We start from the raw sequence: 22,723 nt of genomic DNA on the forward strand, positions 1-22,723 counted from the left end.
GGCGGCTCCGAGGGACCGCGGATGGGACAGCAGGCTGGGCCCGTGCCCACAGCGCCACTCCCGCTCCGCCTTGGGCACCCGCAAGGCCGGGCCGGGGCTCGAACCGGCGACCCTCGGGCGGGCTCGGACGTGCGCGCGGCCACGCGGGGCGGGGCGGGGCGGGCGGAAGCGGCGCGGGCAGCATGGCGGCCGCGCGCTGGTGGCGGCTGTGCGGGCGCTGGCGGTCCGCGCTCCCCGGGCCTGCGCTGGGACCCGCGCGGCGCCGCCTCTGGGCCCCCGCGGCCGCCGCCGCTCCCCCGGCCCCGCTGGGCTCCGCGCCGCCGGCCCGCGCCGCCTTCAGCGCCGGCCCGTGCTGGCAGCAGCGCAGCCCCGGCGGTCTGCCGGGGGGAGATGCGCTGGAGGGCGGCGGCGGCGGCGGCGAGGAGGGCGGCGGCGGGGCGGACGGCAGCGGGGCCGGGCCGGTCATGACGGCGTTGACGCCTCTTCTCGTTCCGGAGCATTTCCCCAATGTCCCGCTCATCGCCGTGACGCGCAACCCCGTCTTCCCGCGATTCATCAAGATCATCGAGGTGAGCTCGGCCCCGCCGCCCCGGGAGCTGCCGCCGCCGCGGGGCCCCGGGTCCGGTCGCAGCGCTGCCGACGGCGGCTCGGCCCGGGCCTCGGCCGGAGTGCCGGGTGGTGTCGCCCCGGCCGTGCGGGGCTCACCGGCTGCCCGCGGGCCGCGCTCTGTGCCTTGGCACGTCCCTTGAGCCGCAGAGCATCGGGCAGGGCAGCCGGGGCTGTGACCTCCACGGGCGGCCGCTGCTCGGCCTTCATCGCGCTCTGTAGCAAGCCCTATCGCGATAGCGGTTTCTTTTGGGATAGTCGGAGTTTCACAGGTATTGCGTCAGCAGCGCTGCTTCTAACGGGAAAGTCCATTCACACACTCTCTCGGAGTTGTCTTCTCCCTGTTCTCTGATGAAGGTTAAGCAAACGTGGCCTTGGTTCGGCGCCGTGGGTTGTTGGCAGAGCACCGAGCCCCGTGTTGGCGAGGGCGGCAGGGAGAAAGCGGGAATTCGGTGTAGAGCATCCCAGCCGCGGTGTAGGAGGGTGTCGAGAGATCATAGAATCATAGAATCGATTGGGTTGGAAAAGATCTCCAAGATCATCGAGTCCAACCCTTGGTCCAACTCCAGTCCCTTTACCAGATCATGGCACTCAGCGCCACGTCCAATCTGCGTTTAAAAATCTCCAGGGATGGTGAATCCACCCCGTCTCTGGGCAGCCCATTCCAATGCCTGAGGACTCTCTCTGCAAAGAAGTTTTTTCTGATATCCAACTTAAATTTCCCCTGGCAGAGCTTGAGCCCCCCTTGTCCTATTGCTGAGTGCCTGGGAGAAGAGACCAACCCCCACCTGGCCAGAACTTCCCTTCAGGCAGTTCCAGACAGTGCTGAGGTCACCTCTGAGCCTCCTCTTCTCCAGGCTGAACACCTCCAGCTCCCTCAGCCTCTCCCCACAGCACTTGTGCTCCAGTCCCTTCTCCAGCCTCGTTGCTCTTCTCTGGACTTGCTCCAGCACCTCAATATCCTTTCTGAACTGAGGGGCCCAGAACTGAACACAACACTCAAGGTGTGGCCTCCCCAAGGCAGAGTCCAGGGGAAGGGTCACTGCCCTGGTCCTATGATTCTATGATTCTATGAAGTACTTGTATTTTTGTGCCTCTAGTGTTTTACCAATCTGATTTTGAAGTAAATATAACATGAAATTAATCAATATTTTCTTGTTCCTGTAGTATTTTTTATTATTTCTCCTATAATATTTTTCTGCATGTCCAACTTCTAATGTCTCTATTAGATGTGTTGGGGGAAGGAGATTTTATATTAACAAGATCTCTAGAGGTGCAATTATACAACACATATATAAAAGTCATCAATTTCAATGTGCAGGTCAACAGTGTCTTACAGGATTGCTAAATGTTCTCTCTTACCCTACAAATTCATTGTACCTGAATTTAGTACTTTGTTTCTGGGCAGTGTGAAATCTCTTTGTTGCATATAGAATTATTAATTTTCTTTCTGTTAATATCTGTGACACTGGTAAACATAGTTTTGCTAAACATTGCATAAAATTAAAATAGGTGTGCCAAGATTAGAATAGGCCAATGAGTGGTATTTTTCCTGCTGCTCTGTCAGAAACATGCTGGTTGTTACCACAGCACTGAGCAGTGCAGCTTGTGTCCATCACTTTGAAGAACACTCAGTGGTTGACAGGGTAACTTAACAGCAGAATTCACAAGGACTTGTTTTCTTGGTCACTGAGGATTCAGCTTGCTGTGATAACCATTCCAGTGGTGCTGGGAGATCTGCCATGGACAGGTGTGTGGCATCCAGAGAACAGAAGGGAGTAAGAAAGTAAACCAGGAAGAAATAGTGTCTGAAACTGAAAGCAGGGACTTAGGTGGGCCGGTGCATGTAGGAGAGGAATTGAGCAGAGGGGACTTTGGAGACGAGGATTTAAAGTAGAGTTGGTGAGCAGAGTTCAGGCAACTGATGGGGAAGGGTGAACTAGCTCCCCATCAGGAGTGGAGAGCTGGGACATACAGATATGGAAGGGGAAAGGAACAGTGATAACCACAGGAACTCTTACAAGGTGCTGTTCAAGTGACCGAGAGGTTTCTTGCTTGTGAGACTTGTGCAGATTAAGTCTAGTTCCTCCCTCTGCCTTTGAGCTTATCTTGTCTTCACTGTGAACTGACTTGTATTAAATAGTCAAATTTCATGTTTCTCTAATGCTTTTCCACTTCTTTATTACTGTCCTCTTAGTAGGGCCAAGACTAGAAAAATACAGGGTCGAGCTTCATAATTTAGTTGCAGGGTGTCACCATGCCTGGCCTTACACCCTGGGAGTGCAAAGCCTACAGAAAATCCTCCTCTGATCCCATACCTGTTTTCCTAGGTGAAAAATAAGAAGCTGGTTGAGCTGCTGAGGAGGAAAGTTCGTCTTGCCCAGCCTTATGCTGGTGTTTTTCTTAAAAAGGATGACAAGTAAGTTGTTTCTCTCGGTCTTTTTGAAAAATACAAAAATAAGCTGTTTCCGTGTCCGGGTTGCATTTGCACTGAAAGCTGTCATCTGAAATTCCCTGCCTGGAACAGTATTGCAGAAATTGTTTTTAATCTTGGACCATCCTCATGCTATGACAGTCGCTACCACCAGTACTGCTGGGAGCCAGAATCTTGCTTTAGAAAAGGCTGCTGTTTGGGAATCAAAGGAGCTGTCCAGGTACTTGGATGATTTGGAAAGGGGCTACATGGTGGTAACAGTGGGGATTAATTGTCTTTGCTCCTAAATCCAGTTTAAAGTTCTGCAGCCAGTGATTGTTTCTTTCTTTTTTAATCTTACTGGCTATCTCAAGTTTCTGAATATCTACCCCAATTTTTTTGCTCAACAGCAATGAATCTGATGTGGTGGAGGATCTGAATGAAATATACCAGATGGGAACTTTTGTCCAGATTCATGAAATGCAGGACCTTGGAGACAAGCTGCGGATGATAGTCATGGGACACCGGAGGTTGGTCACTTGTATTTCACTGCATCTCACCAGCCACTCTGTACAAACAGGCAGATCCCCTTATCAGTTTGACCACATTTGACCATTTTTCTATACAACTTATGGAGGGCAAAGTTTTTGCTTTGTTACCACACTGTATTGTCCTGGGTTGGGCTGGCAAAATGCCAACTGTCCAGGACAGGGTGAAAAGGGTTCCTCCTCCCCCCAACCAGCTAAGGGGAAAAGAAGAGGGAGAGAGGAAAAAAAAACTTCCAAAGCCAGGTCTATGCTGAAACTAATTACATGTATTTATACAGAAAAGAGAAAATTAAGAGTGCTGAGAGTGCTGTGGTGCTCCAGCCCTAATGCATTCCATGTACTGTCACACCTCTGACAGGTGAGCTGCAAAAAGGAAGAGACAGTGCATGTCATTCTCATACAAATTGTGATGTGATACAAACAAACATTCATTAAGCTTGAGTTTAGCAGTTACTCTGACAAGTACAGCAAGGTTTAGAATGGTGAAAAAAATCCTCTGGAACTAATTCAAGCCTGTATTTCTGCTTAAACAAAAAAAGGGTAGTCCAGAACTCTAATTATGTCTTGCCTATATAATCTTGCCCCAGAAGTGAATTGAGGAAAATAGGATTATTGCTGAAATTATAGGTTCAGCTATTTGTGCCAAGTGTTTGGGGCTCAGACAATATAAAATTGTATTTTTAAAAACATCAAATAATTAATTTACGTTAGAAGAAAAAATACAAGGACAGAAACATGGTGGGAGACAGATCCAGGATGTGTTTTGCTTTGGAGCATGGCTTTTTTTTCCATCCACTCACTTTACTTCACTTGCATTTCCTTTGGACAGCAAAGAATGGGCAGTACTTGTTGAAGCTGAATTTATGTGAGCTCACAAGTCAACTCCCTTTCAAATGAAGTCTTAGACCTCCTGCAGCATTATCAAAGCACAACTGTGTTTGGATAGATTTTGGAAATAGGCAGCTACTGGTTTTGGTTTCCTTGGAATAGAAATATTTCCCTGTAACTTGGAAGGGTTTGGTATTCTAAAGGTCTGACTTGGAAATTGGTCTTAAAAGACTGGTACATGAAGCACTGATCAGTCACATCCACAGAAACCACACTGCATTTGAAGAGCATTTATAGGGAAACACATAAAAAAGGAAACTCCTGTCAGCAGCCAAAATAACGACATGAGATGTCTTGTATATGTGGGTACTCTCCTTTCTAAACCTCTCTTTTAATTCTCTCCTTAAACCTTCCAGATGCCTTCTGGGTCAGGGCAGTAGCTTGACCCAACTGCCAGCCCCAGTCTGTGTGGATTCTGACTGACCAGTTGGCTGCTGGCAGACTCTGCCAGTTCTGCTACCCAGCACTGATTGCCACCACCAGCACCCTTACCCTCCAGAAAATGTTTTGAACTTAACTATGTATGCTGTTTGGTTGACAAGAGTAGTCCAAAGCTGCTGGCACCAATAGGCTGATTCAGTGGTTGGCTAACTTTTTTTGTATGGCAACTTAATTGTTATAAATTTACTTGGTAAGTCCTGTCAGCAGCTTCCACTTTTTACTGTTTTACTAAATCAAGTCTTACTTTGACAAAATGAACCAAAAGTTAAATCTTGTCAAAACAAGTACACTTGGTCACCCTTGTCAAAGTTTGAAACTTTAGTTTTCTCCTCAGACTTTCCTGTTCATGCTGAAGAGCTGAAATTATGTGTAACAGTGGGATTGATTGTTGCTGGTTTCTTTTGGCTTTCAGGATTCGTATAAACAAGCAACTGGAGGTTGAGCCTGAGGAGCCTGAGAACAAACAGAAAATTAGAAGGAAACTGAAGCGCTCTAAGAAAGAGGCTGAAGAGGAGCCTGGAGCAAAGGACCAAGGTGTGGAATTGGTACTAGATCCTGGATCTGCTCCATCACAGGAAGTTCTCATGGTAGAAGTAGAGAATGTGGTTCATGAAGATTTTCAGATCACAGAAGAGGTTAAAGTAAGTGAATTGATTATACAAGCCTGAACTTGTCCTGTGGAATTGGACCTACATTTCTTTCTTAAAAGGAAGAGTTCTAAAATCAGGCTCTAATTTCAGGCTTCAGAAACTAGTTCCTTATTCTCACAGTCACTGCACAAGGGGATTGTGTGAAAGTAATGAATTTTTATTACAATAGGTCAGTTCCTTAGAACTGGTGACTTCAAGAAGTTGCTGAATGTAGAGGCTGAGCTGTGCTTAAATAACTGAGTCTTAGCTCAAAAGTGGCTTGTGTGCTGAGCCTTGATTGTGTCCTCTGGTCAAGTTTTGTGCATGCAGAAAGGAAACTCTAGGCCTTGTTGCCTTTCCCCTGAGCAGTAACTACCCCAGCAACAAGTACCATCAGCACACCACTGCAGCAGGTGGCCAGGTCTGGGGAATGTCATATTTGTACTGAGGTCTTGCCTATCCTTTCCATTCTTTTGGTGACTAAAGTTTTGTTGTGTTTGTAGGCACTTACTGCAGAAATTGTTAAAACAATCCGTGACATCATTGCCTTGAACCCCTTGTACAGGTATGTCTTTCCCATGGTGCCCTGCTTTGGGAACAGTGAGTTCTCAGGCTGGAATCTGCTGAGATTTTCTGTTCCACTTGTCTTTTTGCTGTACTGAAGAAGGGATGTTTCCCAAATTGTCACCTAGAATTTTGGTTTGATGTATAAGCTTTGTCATACATTGTTAGAAACAGAGGGGAAGTTTTGAAAACATGATGTGCACCTTAGAAATGAAATAGGATGATCAAGTCCTAAAGAAGGTTATCTGGGTCTAAGTGAAGGTCACTGCAATAATTACATGATCTGATCCATGCAGTATGAGCAGGGTAAGAGTCTTGGCATATGGCACCAAAAATCTTACATACTTGTTAGGAGAGCATTTCATATATTTGGTTTTATGTATCAGTGATCATTCCTTCAATCAAGTGATTTCTGTGTTTGTTACTTAGTGTTGATTTAGTCAAATTTAAAAAAAAATAGTTACTTTGCCATGCAACCGTCCTGTGTTTCATTTATTTACACTGTCATAACAAGTAAATAAGGATATTCCCTTTTGAATGTAAAAATTCACAGAGCATTTTGGGGTTTGTTATCCTTTTTTCCAGAGAGTCTGTACTTCAGATGATGCAGGCTGGGCAGCGTGTGGTAGATAACCCTATCTATCTGAGTGACATGGGTGCAGCTCTAACAGGGGCAGAGTCACACGAACTTCAGGACATCTTGGAAGAAACCAGTGTAAGATGAAGTTTTTAACTAAAGCAATGCAAACAGAATTGGTGCATCTGTTGTATGTCATGTTTTCACCACCTTCAGTGCAGAAGAGACTTCAGTGCTATGTTTGATGCTCTGTTAATATCAGTGACTAGATGCCTGTTGAAGGATCATTATTACTGATTTACTGTGGGTAAATCTGAGTGCTCAGCATATTTGGTGGCAAGTAATTGTGTTTGCAAGCTGTGCAATTGCTGCAGGGTTGTGTTTCCACATCTGCAGGATGAGTGCAGGAGAGTTTCCCCAGACAACCTCTTGGATTTTTTTTATTCTGCTTTTCTCACTGGGAGCTGACAAGGGTATAGCATCTCAAAACTCCCTTTGTGTGTTTTCCAGATTCCCAAACGGCTTTACAAAGCTCTTTCCCTTCTGAAAAAGGAATATGAGTTGAGCAAACTGCAGCAGCGTCTCGGAAGAGAGGTAAGTTTTTAGAGTGGCAGATACCGTATGTGTGTTTATATCATGTCCATTACTGTGTTGCTTATTGCAGCAAGGCAAGGGTACACTAAAGAGACATTATTTAGAGTTAAGATTTTCTGTTCTTCTCTGACAAATGCATTTTCTGTGCACATGGTAGAAGTAACAAGACATCAGGCTACAGTATCTGCTGTTAAATTGTGTCCAAGTTGTAATTTCATGCAAGCAGATAAATCCTAGAGGTCTGCAGTTTACCAAGCATCTGTGTAACAATATTCAACAAAATACTGTACACAGAATATAATAGTGTAAATAGCTGTCCTGGGTAGAGCTGGCAAAACACCAACTGTCCAGGACAGAGTGAAGGGGTTCCTCCTCCCCCCAGCCAGCCAAGGGAAAAGAAGAGAGAAAAGAAAAACTCTCAAAACCAGGTTTATGCTGGAACTAACTACATGTATTTATACAGAAAGGAGAAAATTAAGAGGAAACTACAATATAACACACACTTACACAAGTTACATATATATAACAAGGAATAACCTCCCACTCCCCAATTAATACAAAGCAAAGTCTATTACACTAGATTTGTAAGTACGCTGAGAGACACACAGCAAGAAACAGAAAGAGTAACAGCAAAAATGTTTTTACTTCCCTGAATGCAAACAAAAGGCAAGTAGAGGCAACAGGAGCAGGGCCCAGCATAGTAGAGGAGCTGGTAGATGTCTTCCTCTTAGTGCAGCCATGATGGAACTGACCAAGCCACTCCCACACACTGGATTTTACCCCCTTTGAGATGATGTAGTATGGTATGGATTACAATATTATTGGCTGGAAGAGGTCAGCTGTGAGCTGGCTCAGTCCAGCTTAAATCAGCTGACAATCCTAGGCCCAGCTGAACTTTAAAACCTAAGTTTAGGCCCACTTGCCAACCCATAACAATAGCACAATATTACTCTGAAGGACCCCCTGCTAAACTCCTGTGAACTGCAGTAGTTACTGTGTGTTGTAAGATTTAATCAGACTACAGTAACTGCATCAGAATGGTAATTAAGTGTATGAAGTACAAATATTTGAGTATACTGAGTCAAAAGTTCTTGGGTTTATTAACTTCTGATAATTGTGGCTTTTAGAATTCACATTAAGTGCAAAATGCTTTTGGACCAGGGTTGGAATTGTTGGAGACTTCTTAACAAATTGGACAGATGAAGTCTGTGGGATTAGATGGGATGCATCAAAGGATGCTGAGAGGGCTTATCAATGTCATTATCCTGTTTTTTTCACTCATCTTTAAAGCAGTGATGATTGGGGAGGTTCCTGGAAAGAAGAAAAAGGTAAATGCAATGCCCATCTCCAAGGAGATTTGGGGACACTATAGGCATGTCAGCCTGCCCCCGTCCCTGGGAGCATTGTGGGAAAAATTCTCCTGGAAGTCCCGTACAGGCAAATGAAGGAGGATGATTTGGAGGAGCCAGAAGGGATTTTCCAAAAGCAAACTGCCTGGTTGTCTTCTCTGATGAGAAGGCCCAGAGCACAAAAAGGGAACATAGTTTAGTAGTGGACCTGGCAGTGCTGGGTTAATGGTTGGACTAGATGATCTCAGCAGTCTTTTCCAACCTAAATGATTTTATGATTTTAGCAATGACTGTTGTATACACTGACATTTGCATGGCCATTATTGAGATCAGCCATATTAGTATTCTGACCAAGCTGGGATCCTAAGGACTGGAAGGATGTAGTACAAGGTGGGTGAAAAAATTGTCTAGACTACTGGGCAGAAAGGGTTGTGATCAACAAGATGAAGTCTAACTGCAGCCAACTACCAGTGGTGTCCATCAGGAAGTCAGTAAGAACCTCCTCAAGTTCAGCAGAGAGAAATTCATGGTCCCATACCAGGCTTTGAATAACCAGAATAGAAAACAACTTTACAGAAAAGAACTTTGAAGCCCTGATGTGCAGAAAGCTCTCCATGAATTAGCAGACTGTCCTTGTGGCAAGGAAGAGTTCCACTTTCCCTCTGTAGGCAGCAGGTAGAGAGAAGTGTCTAGTCTCTTCTGTTTAGCACTAACGAGATCACATCTGGCTTACTCTGCTCAGCTTTTGGTCTCCCCAACATAAACAAAACATTGAAGCACTGAATGGGGGCAAGGGAAGGCCACCAAGATGTGGCAGACACTGGAGAATGTTGTAGACTCTCTTTTTGTGTTAGAATATGCTGCAAATAATTTCCAAGTAGTATTATCAGTTGCTGGGAACATGATAACAAAGAAATATTTGGAAGCATTTGATGGGTTATACCAGGAACAGATTACTGTATTTGTTGCTTTGTCCAGGTGGAGGAGAAGATCAAGCAAACACATCGCAAGTATCTTCTCCAAGAGCAGTTGAAGATCATTAAGAAAGAACTAGGTCTGGAAAAAGAGGACAAGGATGCTATAGAAGAGAAATTCCGTGAGCGACTAAAGGAGCTGGTAGTGCCAAAACATGTCATGGATGTGATTGATGAAGAGTTGAACAAGTTGGGCTTGCTGGATAATCACTCCTCAGAATTCAAGTGAGTGCATGGCTGTGTCCTCTGCTGTCATGGTTAGTTTAGAGAATGAGAGAAATCAGTGCAGTTCTGTGAAGCTCTTGCCTTAAGAGTTTCTCTTCTCTTATTGTCATAGTTGTTTTTTCTGAATGTAACATGATTACAGTATAGGATTGTTCTGCAAATTGCCTGTGTTTACTTATGTAGTTTACTTCTTTTGATTATTTTAGGTCTTCTCTTCCAATCTCATACAAAATATGCAGTTAGTTCCCCCTTGTGAAATGTGCAATGATTGTTTTTCTGCCCTTAATTTTGTCTCTTCTTCGTTGTACTTTGATGTTTCCAATAGATGTGAGAGAAGAGAAGCCTAGTCCTTACCACATAAGGTTGGCTAAGCTACCTGAGGTGGCTCCTGAAGTGTTGGGGCAGAGTTAGAATTGCAAAGGAGTGAATCATTTATAACACGTGATCTGCGACATGGACTGTCAGAAACTGAGCTCAGATTGAAGATTTCTTGTCTGTTGAGTCAGAATGTGCTATACAATACAGCAGTTGGTGTACTTACCAAACATACCATTTGAATGAGCAGCTTCTACCAAGAATGAAAAGACATGCTGGGCCTGCATTACTACCTGTCCCTGGGGTAGCAACAGTGGTTGCAAGTTTGCAAAGAAAGTGTTTGGGAGGAGAGAAGCCAAAGCTCTGTTGGCATGGCAGTTGCCATTGGGTGGATCCTGGGCCTGGTCAGCTAAGCTGTGCTTCCCCATGTCCATGACTGCACAACTTGCTAGTTACTGCATTGTGCAGACTGCCCTGTGTGTTTGAATCCCTGATCTGAGTGTGCAGTTTTAGAACAGTGAGTGCTGCTTTAACACACCCATGTTCTCCTCAGTCTGGTTATGCTTGTTATCTCTACTGTTCACTTCCACACTGCCATCCTTATTTCTAGGTCTTAAATCTTTCTCTGTGGTGTTGTAGATCCAGCTGTTTTTCCTTGTTTCTGAGCCAGGAGTCTTGCTTATTTACCTTGTCTTGGTCTCCTGGGGAGACAGAGAAAACTGGTTTTCTATTTTTAAGTTTTGTAATCTGATTCAAACAGTTGACATGGTGCAGAGTGTACAAGCAGTCCTGCTCCTTTTCAGACAGGAGACAGCCCTACAGCAAAACAGTCATACAGGGAATCTGTATGCAGAAATCTGGGTCTTTCAGAAAAGGAAAAGCTGTGAAAAAAGCTTTGGGTTTTTTTATGGGGAGAGGGACAAGGGAATGAAGACCATGACAAAGGGTTAGCAATGACTGTCTAGCTCATGATGTTTTTTTCATAGCCTCAGTTCCATGAGTCTTTTATATCCCACTTGTTCTGAGGAGGTTGTTTTGGAAGGCTGTGGAGGAAGACATGTCAAATCACTCTCATTTGTGTGTTTCTGACAGTGTTACACGGAACTACTTGGACTGGCTGACATCCATCCCCTGGGGTAAGTGTAGTGAGGAGAACTTGGAGCTGACTAGAGCCCAGGCAGTTCTGGAGGAGGATCACTATGGAATGGATGACGTCAAGAAGCGGATTCTGGTAAGGCAGGAGTAGGAAGTGTGTCCCATTTCACACTCTGCTTAGCATCAGGCATTTTTGGATGTGTTTCAGATTACAGCTCTCCATTGTATTGATGTTAATTGATGGATCAAAGAGAAAGCTGCATGAAAGAACTGAATGTTCTGGTGATTAGTTAATGTGTTTAATTACTTGTGGCAATGAATGTCACATTCTCATTTCAGACTGGAATGTACTGGTTTGCACTTAATGCTGAGCAAGTGAGGAAGTGTCCAAGGGAAGCAGTCTCTTGCTTTTAATCAATCTGTTCAGAGACTTGTTCCACCTGACTGACAAAGTCACAGCTTTTCCAAAACACACTGAACCTATTCATTGTCTGCATTGAAGAGGGGGAAGTTAACTGAGATGTACATTTGCCTCTTAACTTTTACCTATCCCCATAGCTGGATGCTGAATGGTTTGCAGTCTGTCCAGTATAGCCCCTGAAAAAAGCAGGCCAGGATAGTGTCCAATGTTGCCTCAGTCCACAGTGTCTGTCACTTTTGGCTCGAGTATGTGCTCTCTAATTCCTGTGGTTAGGGAAGCTGTTTTAGAGTAGGTAATTGCAACAATTTCAACCATTTCTTGTGGGAACTGCCTGCCTGTCCAGGAGACAGGAATAGGCTCCTCCTTGCAGCAGCTACCACCTTCAAGCAGTGAAAAACAATTCCAGTGTAGGCAGAATTTGTGCCAATACTGGGCAAGTGCATGAGAGTGCCAAGTGGAGGGGGAAGCTGGTGGAGATCCTGACTTTGCATTAACAAATTGTGGTGAGAGCTTAGTGGATCTGGTGAAGCTGTTGAGTGTAACTGGCCTTCAGCTTGGCCATTTTCTTCCAAAAAGTGTTGTAATTAACAGCAGTTTCTTTTACTGTTCCCACATGCTGTATAGAGCAGAGCTTTGTGTTACCTTGGGGACAGCACTGAGGGTACTTAGGCCACCTCAGTAATTGTTGTGCACAGAAGCCATAGAGGCAACTACTGAACTAAATAGTAGTACAGTGTCATTAAATATAATGAGTAGTAAATTCTTGGACACCCTGGGATTTTACTTTTATTAAATTGCCTTGATCGAGTTTCTTCTGGTAAAAGATAAAGTTTCTTCTTGCTGACAGCCAAAGAGGCCCGGGCTGGTCTCCCTTAGTAGTGCCCAAGACTTGTGACTAAATCCTGCTGATTTATTATTTTCAGTGATTTGTGGTAAGCCTCTTGTGGCACAATTGCAAGCAGATAAACCCTTTTGAATATCAGTCTCATGTATTGCTTTGTTGGCACTACACATGCTGACTAGGCCCAGCCTTTACACAGAAATAGATCAAATTGCATCATACAGGTCTGTGGCCTTGATTAGTGATGTGACACAGAGAAGTCTCTCATGTTTCAGCAGTGCAAGCAAGGCTGATGATTTCAAGGTACCAAGAAATATCTACACAAATTCAAGCCTGGGCTGGATTGGTGCTGTGGTCCTTGTGTAGTTTGCTGTGGAGTTCAGTGCTGTAGGGGAAAGAGACGAGGCTCATCCTTGCTAAATAATTGGCTTGTTACAGGGGAACTGCATCTCTTTGCCCACTTGCACAGTCATTCCTTCACTGTAAGTGTATAAGCAGTTGAGACGTCAGTTCTGAACCGTGATCTTTTCATTCTTCAACTGCTGAGTGTTACTTGAGGGTTGTATGGCATAAAAGTGTGAAATGATGGAAACTTAACTGAGCACAGAGGAGGTGGTACAGTAGGAGATGTTCACATGCAGTTTGAGAGATGCAAGTTAGAAATAGGGAATCTGGAAGAACAACTAGAACTCTGTCTTCTTACTCTCAGACAGTGGAGAGAGAGACTGCTTCTTCTGGGAGATGAGTATGGACCACAGAACACAGGGACAACCAAATCTGTAAATAACCAGAGGGAAAAGAGATGCACCAGTACCCTGACTTACCTTCTCCCCTTGCCCTCCCAACTCCTTTGGGGATCAGTTTTGTGTATGATGCTCATTTTGTAATTGTTGCTTGACCTGCTAACAAACATGTTTTGGTGTTGCTGCTGTTGCCTCCTGTTCATTACTGTTGCTTTGTCTGTTCTACAGGAGTTTATAGCAGTCAGTCAGCTGCGAGGATCTACACAGGGGAAGATTCTGTGCTTTTATGGCCCCCCGGGGGTTGGCAAAACCAGCATTGCCCGCTCCATTGCCAGAGCCCTGAACAGAGAGTACTTCCGCTTCAGCGTTGGAGGGATGACTGATGTAGCAGAAATAAAAGGACACAGGTCAGTGTAACTTCAGCAGTTTCTCTATCCAACAGTTTTTACTGTTGTCAAAATAGGAACCTAACTGAAGTTGGACAATGTGTATAATTTTCACCTCTGTTCTGCCAACCCTTGCTTGGCAGGAGTTGGGATATAGAAAGAGGTCAAAAAGATAGTAAAGGGTGGAGTTTGGAACATAATTCTGTTAATGTCTCTCAGTGCAGTTGCTTCTTGTGTATTCTTGGCTTCAAAAAGCAGAGTGAGCTACCCAAAAGCATTGGACTGATGCCAAATGCTAAATCATGCCTGTCTATAAATGCCAGCACTAGGGATGGTGGCAGTTTGAACAGGGTCACCTATGTGTGTGTTCAGTTATGACTGAGACTTGGTTTCTGGGGAATCAGGATGGAGGTGCTGCATGAGGAAAACTTGGGAACAAGAACATTCATGGTGAGAATAAGAAGTGAATACAAGAATTGGTAGATCTGACCCTTCCATGGGTTTATTTTCCTTCTATATACACAAAATCCTAAAACAGTTGGGGTTGGAAGGGACCTCTGGAGATCATCTACTCTAACCTCCTGCTAAAGCAGGTTCATCTACAGCAGGTGACACAGGATGGCATCCAGGCAAGTTTCAAATTTCTCCATAGAAAGAGACTCCACAGCCTCCTTGGGCAGCCTGTTCCAGGGCTCTGCCACCCTCAAAGTCAAGCAGTTTTCCCTCATTCAGGTGGAGCTTCCTTATGTTTCAGTTTGTGCCTTTGCCCCATGTCCTGTCACCGGGCACCACTGCAAAGCATCTGGCTCCATCCTCTTGACACCCACCCTTCAGATATTTGTACTCATTGATCAGATCCCCTCTCAGTCATCCCTTCTCCAGGCTAAACAGGCCCGGGTCCCTCAGCCTTTCCCATGAGAGACGCTCCAGTCCCCTCATCATCTTCACAGCCCTCCACTGGACTCTCCCCAGCAGTTCCTTGTCTCTCTTGAACTGGAAAGTCCAGAACTGGACACAGCACTCCAGGTGTGGCCTAACCAGGGCAGAGGAGAGGGTCTGCATCTGAGAACAAAACCAGTAGTGTTTTCAAACTAGTAAGAGTAGCCATTCTACAGTGTAAATTGAATCTGTGAGGTTCTGCCCTACACAGAAGCAGAAAGTATTTTAGATACATTTTGAATGTTCTCTCTTTTGTGCCTCATGGCATTCCCTCTGTTGTTATCTGTTCTGGATACCAGTTTCCCTCTAGCAGAAAGATTGTGATTTGCTATTAACAGTTTGTTCCTTCAGTGTATCTTCTGATTTACACTGTGTGCTGGTTTAAAGGTAAACTGGCAGGAGAAATGAACCCCACTCAAAAGAGGTTACAAGTCAGAGTTACAATTTACTAAAAAGATTACAATAAATACAATGATACAGAGAAAAATTGGTTTTAGCCCACAAAAGAACAGATGTATAACCCAGCACCCTGGGGCACAGACAGAATGGTGAGTGCCACATGGGCCCCCTGAGTGTGAAGTAAAAGGAAAGGAAAACCTGTTGGTGAGGATTGTGTCACAGTCTGGTCGAGAGTGTCAGTCACAGTCCTGTTGATGTTCTGGTTGTCCTCTGGATCCCATGAGTGGCACCAAAAATTCCAAACCCCGAGATTATCTGTGCTCAAGTTCAGGTGGGAATGCCCAGTATCACCCCACAGGGCAGAGAGTTTCCCAGTGGGTGATTTACTCTGTGAGTCATGGGATATTTTTGGAATCTTTGATGGTTTAGGTTGTTCCTGCTGCCTGTTGTGACAGTCCCTGATGGCCCATGAGCAGACATGATCCTTCCTTCAGGCTGGGTGTGAAGGTGCTGATGCTGCCCCTGAGGGGAGTTGTCATGGCTGAGTCATTTGTGTGAAGACAGAAACACTCCTGTCTCACATGGTCCTTTAACATCCAGCTTGTAGCCTGAGGGGTCAGGTGTGCCCTGGGAAGCTGCTGCAAATGCTCCATTAGTAACATGAAAAATGATGTAGAGGGTGTAGAATACACAGTTTTTTGTCACACCCACACAGTGAGGAACTGGTCCTGGCCTCTGTAAATAGGACACACTGGTCTTTGTTTTTTGTCCCTATCAAGTCAGGAAATGAAACATTCTCTTTTCTAACATTTCTTTACCCAAAACCCAATAAAATTCAAACACCTGTATTGTCAGCCTTACCTCTTTGCTTTCCTCTAAATGAAAATGGGTTAAAACTAAAGGTAAAAATTGTAGTTCAGGAGTATTTTGCCAAAATTCATGTCTGTTCTTTACTAGAAACAGACTAGATGGATCTTGGTGCTTTGTATGGTGATGGAAAATACTTTTGAGAGATGTAGAAGAAATAAAGACTTGTTTGCCAGCAGGATATACCTGTGCTGTCAGCTGCATGCTGTGATGTGTGCTGTACTTTGCAATGGCTCCCTAAATACAATCTCTGATAAAACAGGAGGACATATGTTGGAGCAATGCCAGGAAAAATCATCCAGTGTCTGAAGAAGACCAAGACAGAGAATCCACTTATACTGATTGATGAGGTAAGGTATTTGGTCTTTCTTCCAGCTTTTGCTCTTAAAGATCTGTATCAATTCTTGACCTCAGTAGAAAAGATGAAGCAATAACTCTCCTAAAAAGCCCAGGGGTTTTTTATTTAAATGAGGCTGGGCTTTAAAGTTCTTTGGGTGCTGGTAATACCTTACACCCTTTGTTTTCTCTTCCTATAACAGACTCCAGCTTTAACATTTTAGTTGTGCCATTCTCATTAAATTGCAGCTGTTTGGATCACAAAGATCATAGTGGACCTGGCTGGATATTCAGGGGTTTCCATAGCTCCTGTGTTCCTTACCTTGGTGTGAGAACATTGCTGTGCACAAAACCACTTTTGCTCATGTGATTATTAGCAAGAGTCACTGTCTTAGCAGGTCTAAAGTAAGACTACAAGGAATAAAATGCTTACAGTCAATTTGTGGTCTGATTTGAGAATAAATGAGTCAGGGCTACCAGCCTACTGCTTTGTGGAAGAGCAAATAAGAACAGGATATAATAGCAGGTGTTCTGAATAGAGTGCAGGTCCCACTGACCTCCTTATGTGCTATACCTGGGAAGGGCCAACAGCAGATGTCTTGAGAACAGTATGGGGGACCAAAAAGTGCATCATGAGTTACAGTATGATGTAACCAGTGAGTATCTTGATCTAAAAAGTAATGGAACCTGTAGGTTACGACACTTGAGTGGTGTTGGTGAGGAGCCCTGCCTTGGCTGCAGCAGCAAATTGCATGAAGTCCATCCAGTTAACGTTACTCATGAAGAAAAGCAGTGGAGGGTAGCCCTGTTCATGTCCTCAGAAGGAGAGGTGTCAGTGCTGGAAGAGACAAGGACCTTGGCCCTGGCCTCGTGGCCCTGAGTGAGCAGTGGGAGTGGTGAAGATGACTGTGAGCCTCAGACAGCTCATGAGTGTGACAGCAGCACAGGGCACTGGTCAGGCTGTGCTGAGTGGCTCTGTGTAAGCACTTTGCACCTTGGGCAGAGCAAGGACTGTCTGAGCTTACATAGTGGGGAAATGGTGTAAACTATCACCCTGTAGCCCTCTCACTGTGAACTAAGTGTTCTGGTCTGTGCTTACAGCTTATCTCAGCTTAATGAGTAGTAGCCCACTAATCCATGATAACTCACCTGCTTTGATTGTATGAACTGAGACTTCATAGCCCTTCTCTGCAACATTCAGAAATCCTGTGTCTTGTCAGGTGTGTCATGTGCTAATGCAGGAGGAATGTGGGGATTTGGGTGAATGCACAGAAAAGTGTGTAGATGTTTATGAACACACATGTGAAGATTTTCAGATAGAGCCTTGAAAAAATCTTTACTTGAGAATTTATCATGGTAAGAAATGTCTTAGAGCATTAACATTATTTCTCCCACAGGTAGATAAAATAGGAAGAGGGTATCAAGGGGATCCATCCTCGGCCCTTCTAGAACTATTGGACCCAGAACAGAACTCTAACTTCTTGGATCATTACCTTGATGTTCCTGTGGATTTATCAAAGGTATCTTTCTCTTCTGCAGAGGTTGTAGAGCTGGAATGTGTAAATGTGTATCAGTGTATTTATCCATTGAAAGATGCTGACATTTTATTCAATTGAAAAGTGACATGAGTGGTATACAGCTGTCTCTGCAGGAGTTGGCTTTAACTGAAGTGCCTGTACATGAAAGAACATGATCACCAGCATATGTCCTGTAGCCCCAACTCCCTGTAGAGGTAGCGACACACAGATGTGTGGGCTCTGCTAAAAAATGCAGGAGTTTTCATTTTATGTAATGATTGGCAGAGTTGATGTCAAGGGAGGTGGCCTAATGCTGCTGTCAAACTTTGGAATTTGGTTGTCCTCACACTTTTTGTATAGCTGACATTAATTGCAGAATTGATGGATTAGGAACAGTATAGATAATTGGATCATTCTGTGCCAATTTCCTAGAAGGTAAAAAGAACTTACAGGTGAGATACAGATCTCCCCAGTATTCTGGTCCATATCAGACTATTCTGATTTCCCAGTTTGTGCTACATGTATTTCTAAACATTTATTTTGGGGGTAAGGAACTTCCTACTAAATAGTTCCAACATCCAAACCTTGTCTTCTAATAAAAACTAGATTCCACAGTGAAGGTGATTTTGCTCTGGCCCTTCAGACAGAGAAACAGAGAACTCAGGAACTATTGCTTTGAGTAAAGCAGCAGGTTAGCAAAGTACTTAATATGATCTCATAAAACTTCCAGGTACTCTTTATTTGTACTGCCAATGTAACAGAAACCATTCCAGAGCCACTGCGGGATAGAATGGAAGTGATCAATGTGTCAGGATATGTAGCAGAAGAGAAACTTGCAATTGCTGAGGTAAGAGAAGCCACTCTTGTGCTCTGAATTACATCTGGTAACATTTTTTCAGCAGATTCAGGCTTACATGTTTACATCCAGCTGTGTCCAAAAAAAATAAGGCTCATGGTATTTTGGACACAGTTCCTTTGATTTGAACACCCAGTTAAAGTAACTCCAGTGTGCCATAGGCTGTGGACTCCAGCAAATGGCACTGAGCTGAAAAGCTGAATGAATTGGAAGTGTTGGGCTTTTGTCACAAATACTGATAGAAGGATGTGGGGGATTTTTTCTTTCAGAGGTACTTGGTCCCTCAAGCAAGAGTTCTGTGTGGCTTGGATGAAAACAAAGCCAAAATCACATCAGATGTCCTGACTGTACTCATCAAGCAGTACTGCAGAGAGAGTGGGGTGAGGAATCTGCAGAAACAAGTAGAAAAGGTGAGGGAAAGTTATGTGCAATTGTGACCACTGTGCTTCAGCCTTCTTAGCTTTTTCTGCAGAGACAAATTACTCTCTCACCCAGGTATTGAGGAAATCTGCCTATAAAATTGTGAGTGGAGAAGCAGAGACGGTGGAAGTAACACCTGAAAACCTGCAGGACTTCGTAGGAAAGCCCATCTTCACTGTGGATCGCATGTATGAAACCACCCCCCCGGGAGTGGTGATGGGTCTGGCCTGGACAGCCATGGGTGAGACAAACCGATTCCGGGTTAATGGCCACATTTCTGTGCAATTTGCAAAATTTGAATGTGATGGTCAAACTGAATTTTCTCTACTGAGTCCAGTGAAGTTCTTCTACTGACAGCAGTAAAATGAACTTCTTTGACCTTTGGATCCTGACTACTGCCTCCCTGAAGAAGGGAGCCTTTCCCTTACCCTGGCTCATCTTAGCTTCAGGCCTGCATGTGTTCTCTTTAAGCTCCATATCTCACATGAACCACATACATTAGGAACAGCAGTGACTAAACCTAAGCCTTTTGTGAGAGAACAAGGCCGTGTCTGCTTCCTTCCAACAGCAGGAGGTGCCACTGTATGCATGGCACAGCTGTGTCTGTCAGTGATATGCAGCCTGCCTTGGCTCTCGGGGTTGAGGGCAGGTACAGGTGTTCCAGCACCCTCTGGGGGGGTGCAGTTGGCTGGTTACCATTCATTAGATTATTTCCCATGTAACTTAGGGGTTATATGCACCACATGATGGAAATATGGCACACACAGCAAAGGAGATGACCCCTGCATACTTGAATTGACCTTGGGTAGAATTAAAGTGGTTAAGAGGGAAATGATCAGTGTGGTGGAGAAGGTAAATAGATATCTGGCACTAGAGAGCTGAAATGTCTAGAAGTATGTTAAAATGCAAACTCATCTTAGTCTCTGGAAACAGTCTGAAAGTATTACAAGAACTTGATTACTTCAGCTAAATAGGGGCTGCATCTTTGTAGAGTGAAGTCCAAAAGCAATGAATGGAGACTTGAGATTTCCAGCTGGCCTTTTGGAAGGTATCTGGGGAGCAGGTTTCAGATGCTCCTTACCCAAGGCCTAGTGTCTGATCATAAAGGCTGTTTCATATTCCTGGCATTGCTTCTGCATCACCAAACTTCGTGGTTTGATTTTCTTTTAACTTCTCTTAGGATGTTGTTTTTCTTTTCTTTCTCAGGAGGTTCTACTCTGTTTATTGAAACTTCCCTGAGGCGACCCAAAGACAAGGAAAGCAAGGATGGGTCCCTTGAAGTAACAGGGCAGCTGGGAGATGTAATGAAAGAAAGTGCCAAAATTGCTTACACGTTTGCAAGAGCTTTTCTGATGCAGAAGGACCCCAACAATGACTTTCTTATGTCTTCTCATATCCACTTGCATGTGCCAGAGGTAAACTGATGCAGAGTTCACAGAACATGCTCAGCAGCCAGGCTGGTTTGCTCCCCTAGATGTGAAGCTGGAAGGCAGTTCATTGGTCCACATGCTGTGCAGAAATGCCCTCTTTTAGCAGTAAAACCTTGGAATGAAGATGTTTTCCTGAACTTGGATAATGCTCTAAGGAATCCTAAGCTTTTGTTGTAGCTGTTGGTCCTGGTTATGCAGGGTGGGGGGAAACTCACATAAGTGAGTTGGATAAGTGATTTGGATAAAAGCTTGTGTAAAGGTACAAGGGCACCAAAGTTTAGATCTGTTACAAGGCCTTCATAAAGGCTTCAGGTCATTTACACAGAATTGAAAATACCACTGTTGATCTCTGCCATGGTTTGTAGTCCATACAATGGCAGTGTTTGTGTTTCTTCAGTATTTGGGACTGAAAAAGTACACACATTGCTCAGAGGGGCTCACACACTGTGTAACAGACTTGGGGCAGGTGCTTCACTGAAGGTGGGTTTGGTACTGTGATTGTGCCCAAGTTTTTCTTCTGGACTATTGTGTGCTCTGTGTCTGTCCAGGTACTGGGTTGTTGTCTGAGTTTGTTTCCTGAAGGATCAGAAAAGCCCCTCTCAAGCATTCATTTCCTCTGTGCTTACCTCAAAGATCAGTTTGATCTCAGATAAATCCAGACTGTCACTAGTGTAGGCTTGGATTTTGTGAGGCTTTATATACTGAATGATCTCTTCTGCCTTTAATGATTTCCATTATTGTCCTCTACTATTTTGTGACTGTTGAAGGTCTTCCCTTATGATGTTGACTTCTGTTCCTTGTTTCCATAGCTGGCTTAGGTGTAACAAAGAGTTTCAAAGTGTTTGTGCTCTTTTTTTCACTCACGTTGCTTATTCAAAGCCCTGAGCTCAAAGAGTATGGTGGTGGCATGAGGCCAGAAACCACACTGTGGTCTCCTGGATGATTCCTCATAACTAAGATCAGGACTGTTACAGTTGGTAATAATCATCCAATTCAAATAACAGGATTCCATTGGTAACACTTCTGCAAAAACCTTTGTGAGACCCCATGAAATTGGAGCAGTGCTAGAATAGCAAGAACAAGGGTATTGTCTGGCTTTGCTGCTCCTTGAAGGAGCTCAAGACAGGGGTGTTTTGCTTTTGTGTTAAACAGGGAGCAACCCCGAAGGACGGACCAAGCGCAGGGTGTACCATAGTAACAGCTCTGCTGTCGCTGGCCATGAATTGCCCAGTGAGGCAGAACGTAGCCATGACTGGAGAGGTGTCACTGACTGGAAAAATTCTGCCTGTTGGTGGAATCAAGGAGAAGACTATTGCGGTAAGAGCTCCCATCTCTGTGCATACCCATGAGGATCACAGAGTCCAACTCAAGTCAATGGCCCACACAGGGGATTGAACCCATGACCTTGGCATTATTGCAACCAAGTTTGAACCAACTGAGCTAATCCCAGGGTCAATAACGGGTCTTGCTTCAGAAATGGGGAAGGGTGTTTCTGGTAGATGGAGCAATTCCTAGGACTCACCAGACTGCCCTACTTTCTTCTCCCCACAGGCAAAGAGGGCAGGTGTTACGTGCATCATTCTGCCATCAGAGAACAAAAAGGATTATTATGACCTTGCTGGATTCATTACAGAGGGACTGGAAGTGCATTTTGTAGAACACTACAAAGAGGTATTTGATATAGCATTTTCACAGCTGGATCCTGCAGGAGGATGACACCCAGTGCCCTGATGGCTGGAAGGTGGTTGGTCCCTCCGTGCTCAGCCCCTGCTCAGAGATGGGTGACAGGGGCAATCCTGAAGGGGGACATGGAGCTATTGCTGCTGCGCAGCTGCTGAAATGAATTATGGCTCTGCTAAAATAAAGGATTTCTCACTCTTTAATAATGAATTGTGATCTGCAATAAAGCCTTTCCGATTTTACCAAAGGATTAGGCATGTTATCAGCCACCAGCAGTGGGGCTAGTCTGGTCTCTTCTCCTTAAAGGTTTTTCAGTTATTTCACTGCAAATCTCAGTACAGCTTGTGGAAAAACACTGAACACTACACCCAGAGCTGGGCTGATGCACAGCTTTTGTTCCTGGTGTGGTGGAAGGCAAGCAGCTCTCAGAAACCTCTCAATCTCAGCTTAGAAGCCTCTGCTAGGGTGAGAGGACACTGAAGTCCTAGGACAGTTCAGCAGAGCTGGTACATTCAGCTGCTGAAGGAAGGGGCTTCTCCAGAGTCAGTCACAAGTTGGTGGCACCAGAAAGAACTCCAGGCTTAAGGAGAGGAGACCTGGCCAAAGATCAGTGTGCTCAGTGCCTGCAGTCAGCACTGTGCTGCACCACACATGGCCTGTGCCTCTGCAG

General features: G+C 44.7%; 1 protein-coding gene across 1 annotated transcript; it reads left to right on the forward strand.

Moving 5' to 3' along the window:
- Positions 1-169: 169 nt before the first annotated feature.
- LONP1 (lon peptidase 1, mitochondrial) lies at positions 170-22,294 on the forward strand. Its single transcript, XM_071578060.1, has 18 exons — positions 170-569; positions 2,937-3,025; positions 3,430-3,549; positions 5,309-5,537; positions 6,029-6,090; positions 6,675-6,804; positions 7,177-7,260; positions 9,588-9,808; positions 11,216-11,354; positions 13,452-13,630; positions 16,077-16,164; positions 17,548-17,670; positions 18,398-18,514; positions 18,793-18,933; positions 19,019-19,184; positions 20,150-20,358; positions 21,526-21,690; positions 21,925-22,294. Exons 1-18 carry the CDS (start codon positions 183-185, stop codon positions 22,087-22,089), a joined length of 2,814 nt encoding a protein of 937 aa, XP_071434161.1. The 5' UTR covers positions 170-182; the 3' UTR covers positions 22,090-22,294.
- Positions 22,295-22,723: the final 429 nt, after the last annotated feature.

This window comes from Pithys albifrons, chromosome 27 (genome assembly GCF_047495875.1).
Source record: "Pithys albifrons albifrons isolate INPA30051 chromosome 27, PitAlb_v1, whole genome shotgun sequence".
In the NCBI taxonomy this organism is placed as follows: domain Eukaryota; kingdom Metazoa; phylum Chordata; class Aves; order Passeriformes; family Thamnophilidae; genus Pithys; species Pithys albifrons.

Coding starts and splice junctions, on each gene's coding strand:
- LONP1 (XM_071578060.1), top strand. CDS start 183: ATGGCGGCCGCGCGCTGGTGGCGGCTGTGCGGGCGCTGGCGGTCCGCG. Junction 570..2,936: donor GATTCATCAAGATCATCGAG/GTGAGCTCGGCC, acceptor CTGTTTTCCTAG/GTGAAAAATAAGAAGCTGGT. Junction 6,091..6,674: donor GCCTTGAACCCCTTGTACAG/GTATGTCTTTCC, acceptor CCTTTTTTCCAG/AGAGTCTGTACTTCAGATGA.